General features: G+C 46.8%; 2 protein-coding genes across 2 annotated transcripts; both read right to left on the bottom strand.

The window, feature by feature from the left end:
* Positions 1-2,743: 2,743 nt before the first annotated feature.
* Positions 2,744-4,379, bottom strand: LOC127534511 (involucrin-like). The gene is made up of 2 exons (XM_051949835.1): positions 3,435-4,379; positions 2,744-3,115 (listed from the first exon to the last, which is right to left on the bottom strand). Exons 1-2 carry the CDS (start codon positions 3,811-3,813, stop codon positions 2,859-2,861), a joined length of 636 nt encoding a protein of 211 aa, XP_051805795.1. The 5' UTR covers positions 3,814-4,379; the 3' UTR covers positions 2,744-2,858.
* LOC127534513 (microtubule-associated protein 6-like) lies at positions 3,816-4,379 on the bottom strand. Its single transcript, XM_051949836.1, has 2 exons — positions 4,189-4,379; positions 3,816-4,101 (listed from the first exon to the last, which is right to left on the bottom strand). The coding sequence occupies exons 1-2, from the start codon at positions 4,362-4,364 to the stop codon at positions 3,816-3,818; spliced, it is 462 nt and encodes a 153-aa protein (XP_051805796.1). The 5' UTR covers positions 4,365-4,379.
* Positions 4,380-5,236: the final 857 nt, after the last annotated feature.

Genomic DNA, 5,236 nt, shown 5'->3' with positions numbered 1-5,236 from the left:
GCCTTCAGCAGGGATTATAAAATAAAAGCCCATAGTTGTAATGTGACGTCAAAAAACGGAACCTTAACCCACCAAAACGTCAGAAAACTGGAGATTAAAATATCACAGTCTAAAAAAGCTGTTATTAAACGGCAAAGCCTGCAAACTAGATCTTAAAACTTGACTTTGGAGTGTTCAAAACCTGCTCCAGACATTTAATGACTCTGTAGTAGCGTCTGCTATCTTCTATTTATTGACAGAAAGAGACTAAACAGACTGGTCAGGAGGGCCGGTTCTGTCCTGGACTGTTCCTTGGACTCCATAGAGGAGGATGTTGGCAAAGCTCACATCCATCATGGACAACCCCTCTCACCCACTGTATGACACTGTGGAGTCTCTAAGCAGCTCCTTCAGCAGCAGACTGAGACACCCACCCTGAAGAAGGAGCTATCTCAGGTCCTTCATCCCATCTGCTGTCAGACTGAACAACATCAGCATCACTGGCTGATGCTAACATAAACTGGACTCACATCATATCACCTTAAATCATGGGAAAACCTGCACAATTCCTTGCACTGCTGGCATTTTTGCACTTTTACATTTATTCCACACGCCACTTTTGCTGATGTCATTTATTTATAGTGTAGTGATACTCTATTTATTCATTCTCCATTTTTGTATATATTGTATATATATTAGTGTTATTATAATTATTATCTTTACTGTATATTGCTGCTACAACACGGGAAATTTACCCTGACATGGGGAGTAATAAAGGATTATCTTATCTTACCTTAAACGCACCTGGTAAGGTATCAGTGATGTCAGACGTCAGATGACAGGATTTGTCAGAAAACTCTGGATCAGATATTTTCCCGCCCGTACAGACCAATAATACATGGATTTATTCAGTTGTTGGGTCCAAATCAAGCTTTTATTTGTTTAAAGGAAGTTCTGAGTGCAGACTTCCGCTCAAACTTGACGGCAGCATTTTACTTCCCTGTTTGAATAATGCAAGCGTGGAGAATGACATCATGTGCGCGCGCGCGCACACACACACACACAGGATGATGTCAGATTACGGTAAGAACACGCTCACTTCCCTGTTTCTCATCTGTATTTGAATGTTTGTGAGACGCCTGAACGCACCGTTAGTTCACAACATGTGACGTCATTATGACGAGTAAGTGAAGATGTCGCAACTTTCAGTGAATATGACAGAATCAGACTTCAGTTTAGTATCCAGAGACCCAGAGGAGCAGAAAGTCAGAGTTTTAGCAGTCATGAAGGTGTCTCTCTTTAACCTGTTAGATCTCCATGGTAACTGATGCTGAGGAGCTAGATCTCCATGGTAACTGATGATGAGGAGCTAGATCTCCATGGTAACTGATGCTGAGGAGCTCGATCTCCATGGTAACTGATGCTGAACGGTCTGAACGTTCCTAAAACCTCTGAATGAATCCGTTACAGCATCACACATTGGATGCATCCTGTTACCATGGAAACCTGCATGTATCCAGCTGCTGATGCAGACATCCCATAAATGTGTTTTAATGTTTTTGTCTGTTCACTCTGCTGGTCCTGCAGCTGATAGATCATTGATCATCTATTGGTATTTATTCAATCAATAACATTCATTTATTTTGGTTTGGTTCAAGTTAAAGTGATTTCCTGCATTATGGGATGGAGTCAGACCTGAATACACTTTAACAAACATCATGTTTAATCTATGAAGTTAAAGTTTAACAGCTCTGATGTGTCACTGATCAATAATCAGCTGTATTGATCAGTAAAATCAATATATTAACATGATGAGCAGTTTTCTAGCAGCATTCCTGTCCTGCATCATTTACAGCAGCACAACTTTAAAGTCCTCATTTTATTTTCCTCCTCGCTCTACATTAAAACTACCTGCTGACTGAAGGAGCAACCTGATTGGTCCGTTTACTGCCGAAGAGTCACATGACTCCTTAACCTGCTTTAATGTGAACAATTCAATTCAATTTTATTTATATAGTGCCAATTACAGTCAAATTGTCTGAAGACTCTTTCCAGAACCCATATGAACCCCAGAGAAGCCCTAAGGAGACAGTGGCAGAAAAGCACCCTTTAACAGGGAAAAAACTGGAGCAGAACCTGGATCTTTATGTGGGGGAACCATCTGCTGCTAGAAGGAGGTAGAGAGGTAGAGAGGGCGATGGATAACAAGGAACATGTAACACACATTGGATCCATGTATGATCAGACGGATGATTCATACAAAGTAGAAGCTAACATGTAAACTGATCCATAGTTTCCTGTTCTGGTGTACAGCTCTGGCATTAAATCTACTACATATATAGCTGGTAGTAAAATTCAAACAGTATGTAGAAGAGCAGATCAAGTATAGTGAGGGTGATGCAGAGACTGGTGGAAATGAGCAGCTGGAAGCAGTGGGCTGAAGGAAGGTCAGCAGCAGCATCCCACAGTGGACATGATGGAGACTGGACCAGCTGGTGGAACATCAACCACAGATCTGAAGCATCCAGCTCTGGGACCAGGGACCCTCGGAGAAATAGCACAGGGGGAAACAGAGTTAGTGTAATGCAAAAACGGTATACATATTAAATATAAAGGTAACAGTGAAGCAGAACACCTGGAGACCAGATCCAGGTAGAACCACCTCCTGATGTCTGACTGGACTTCAGCTTTAGTTCAGCTGCTGACAGAGAAGGTCTGGATCTGCTGGACCTGCTTCCTGGTTCTGGTCTCTGTTGGACCTGCTTCCTGGTTCTGGTCTCTGTTGGACATGTTTACTGGTTCTGGTCTCTGTTGGACCTGCTTCCTGGTTCTGGTCTCTGCTGGACCTGCTTCCCAGTTCTGGTCTCTGCTGGACATGTTTACTGGTTCTGGTCTCTGCTGGACCTGCTTCCCGGTTCTGGTCTCTGTTGGACCTGCTTCCTAGTTCTGGTCTCTGTTGGACCTGCTTCCTGGTTCTGGTCTCTGCTGGACCTGCTTCCCAGTTCTGGTCTCTGCTGGACATGTTTACTGGTTCTGGTCTCTGCTGGACCTGCTTCCTGGTTCTGGTCTCTGTTGGACCTGCTTCCTGGTTCTGGTCTCTGTTGGACATGTTTACTGGTTCTGGTCTCTGTTGGACCTGCTTCCTGGTTCTGGTCTCTGCTGGACCTGCTTCCCAGTTCTGGTCTCTGCTGGACCTGCTTCCTAGTTCTGGTCTCTGTTGGACCTGCTTCCTGGTTCTGGTCTCTGGTGGACCTGCTTCCTGGTTCTGGTCTCTGGAGGACCTGCTTCCTGGTTCTGGTCTCTGTTGGACCTGCTTCCCGGTTCTGGTCTCTGGAGGACCTGCTTCCTGGTTCTGGTCTCTGTTGGACCTGCTTCCCGGTTCTGGTCTCTGTTGGACCTGCTTCCCGGTTCTGGTCTCTGGAGGACCTGCTTCCTGATTCTGGTCTCTGCTGGACCTGCTTCCTGATTCTGGTCTCTGGTGGACATGTTTACTGGTTCTGGTCTCTGTTGGACCTGCTTCCTGGTTCTGGTCTCTGGTGGACCTGCTTCCTGGTTCTGGTCTCTGCTGGACCTGCTTCCTGATTCTGGTCTCTGGTGGACATGTTTACTGGTTCTGGTCTCTGTTGGACCTGCTTCCTGATTCTGGTCTCTGGTGGACATGTTTACTGGTTCTGGTCTCTGTTGGACCTGCTTCCTGATTCTGGTCTCTGGTGGACCTGCTTCCTGGTTCTGGTCTCTGCTGGACCTGCTTCCTGGTTCTGGTCTCTGGTGGACATGTTTACTGGTTCTGGTCTCTGTTGGACCTGCTTCCTGATTCTGGTCTCTGGTGGACATGTTTACTGGTTCTGGTCTCTGTTGGACCTGCTTCCTGATTCTGGTCTCTGGTGGACCTGCTTCCTGGTTCTGGTCTCTGGTGGACCTGCTTCCTGGTTCTGGTCTCTGGTGGACATGTTTACTGGTTCTGGTCTCTGGTGGACCTGCTTCCTGGTTCTGGTCTCTGCTGGACCTGCTTCCTGGTTCTGGTCTCTGGTGGACCTGCTTCCTGGTTCTGGTCTCTGGAGGACCTGCTTCCTGGTTCTGGTCTCTGCTGGACCTGCTTCCTGGTTCTGGTCTCTGTTGGACCTGCTTCCTGGTTATGGTCTCTGGAGGACCTGCTTCCTGGTTCTGGTCTCTGCTGGACCTGCTTCCTGGTTCTGGTCTCTGGAGGACCTGCTTCCTGGTTCTGGTCTCTGCTGGACCTGCTTCCTGGTTCTGGTCTCTGCTGGACCTGCTTCCTGGTTCTGGTCTCTGCTGGACATGTTTACTGGTTCTGGTCTCTGGAGGACCTGCTTCCTGGTTCTGGTCTCTGCTGGACCTGCTTCCTGGTTCTGGTCTCTGGTGGACATGTTTACTGGTTCTGGTCTCTGGAGGACCTGCTTCCTGGTTCTGGTCTCTGGTGGACATGTTTACTGGTTCTGGTCTCTGCTGGACATGTTTACTGGTTCTGGTCTCTGTTGGACCTGCTTCCTGGTTCTGGTCTCTGGAGGACCTGCTTCCTGGTTCTGGTCTCTGTTGGACCTGCTTCCTAGTTCTGGTCTCTGTTGGACCTGCTTCCTGGTTCTGGTCTCTGGAGGACCTGCTTCCTGGTTCTGGTCTCTGGTGGACATGTTTACTGGTTCTGGTCTCTGTTGGACCTGCTTCCTGGTTCTGGTCTCTGGTGGACATGTTTACTGGTTCTGGTCTCTGCTGGACATGTTTACTGGTTCTGGTCTCTGTTGGACCTGCTTCCTGGTTCTGGTCTCTGGAGGACCTGCTTCCTGGTTCTGGTCCTGGTCTGACAGCTCTGCCTTTCTGTTGCTTCTACGTCATCCTGAAAAAGAAGTACGTGGTTCTGCAGGTTCAGTCCTCAGAGGTCAGGCTTCTTCATGCTCTGTGTGGTCATTTCATCTCATCTCATTTTATTTTTGTCATCAGCAGGTGAATAAAAAAAATGTACAATTAATTTCTGATTCAAATAAATGAAAAAGGAAGAAAAGTGGATCTCCAAACCCTCCACATCATCACATCAAAATGTCACAAACAGCTGCAGAGTGAAGTCGCACTGAATGCTGCAGATCACAGCCCTAAACAAAGGAACCACCACCACTGACTTTAGAAAACATTGAATTCATTTATTCATGTCAACATTTACAGAATGATCCAGTAATTGTGTAGAGCCTCCAGGACAAACTGGAAAACTACCAATGTTGGTTTTCTGTGTTACAACCAGATTAGTTTC

This window comes from Acanthochromis polyacanthus, chromosome 6, assembly GCF_021347895.1.
Source record: "Acanthochromis polyacanthus isolate Apoly-LR-REF ecotype Palm Island chromosome 6, KAUST_Apoly_ChrSc, whole genome shotgun sequence".
NCBI classification, from domain to species: Eukaryota; Metazoa; Chordata; class Actinopteri; family Pomacentridae; genus Acanthochromis; species Acanthochromis polyacanthus.
This window is presented reverse-complemented; position numbering and strand designations above follow the sequence as displayed.

What these genes read in the sequence shown, in the direction of transcription:
- LOC127534511 (XM_051949835.1), bottom strand. Translation starts at nt 3,813, where the DNA reads ATGTCCACCAGAGACCAGAATCAGGAAGCAGGTCCAACAGAGACCAGA. An exon ending in AGACCAGAATCAGGAAGCAG is followed by an intron (nt 3,116 to 3,434) that starts GTCCAGCAGAGA and finishes ACCAGGAAGCAG; the next exon opens with GTCCAACAGAGACCAGAACC.
- LOC127534513 (XM_051949836.1), bottom strand. Translation starts at nt 4,364, where the DNA reads ATGTCCACCAGAGACCAGAACCAGGAAGCAGGTCCAGCAGAGACCAGA. An exon ending in AGACCAGAACCAGGAAGCAG is followed by an intron (nt 4,102 to 4,188) that starts GTCCTCCAGAGA and finishes ACCAGGAAGCAG; the next exon opens with GTCCAACAGAGACCAGAACC.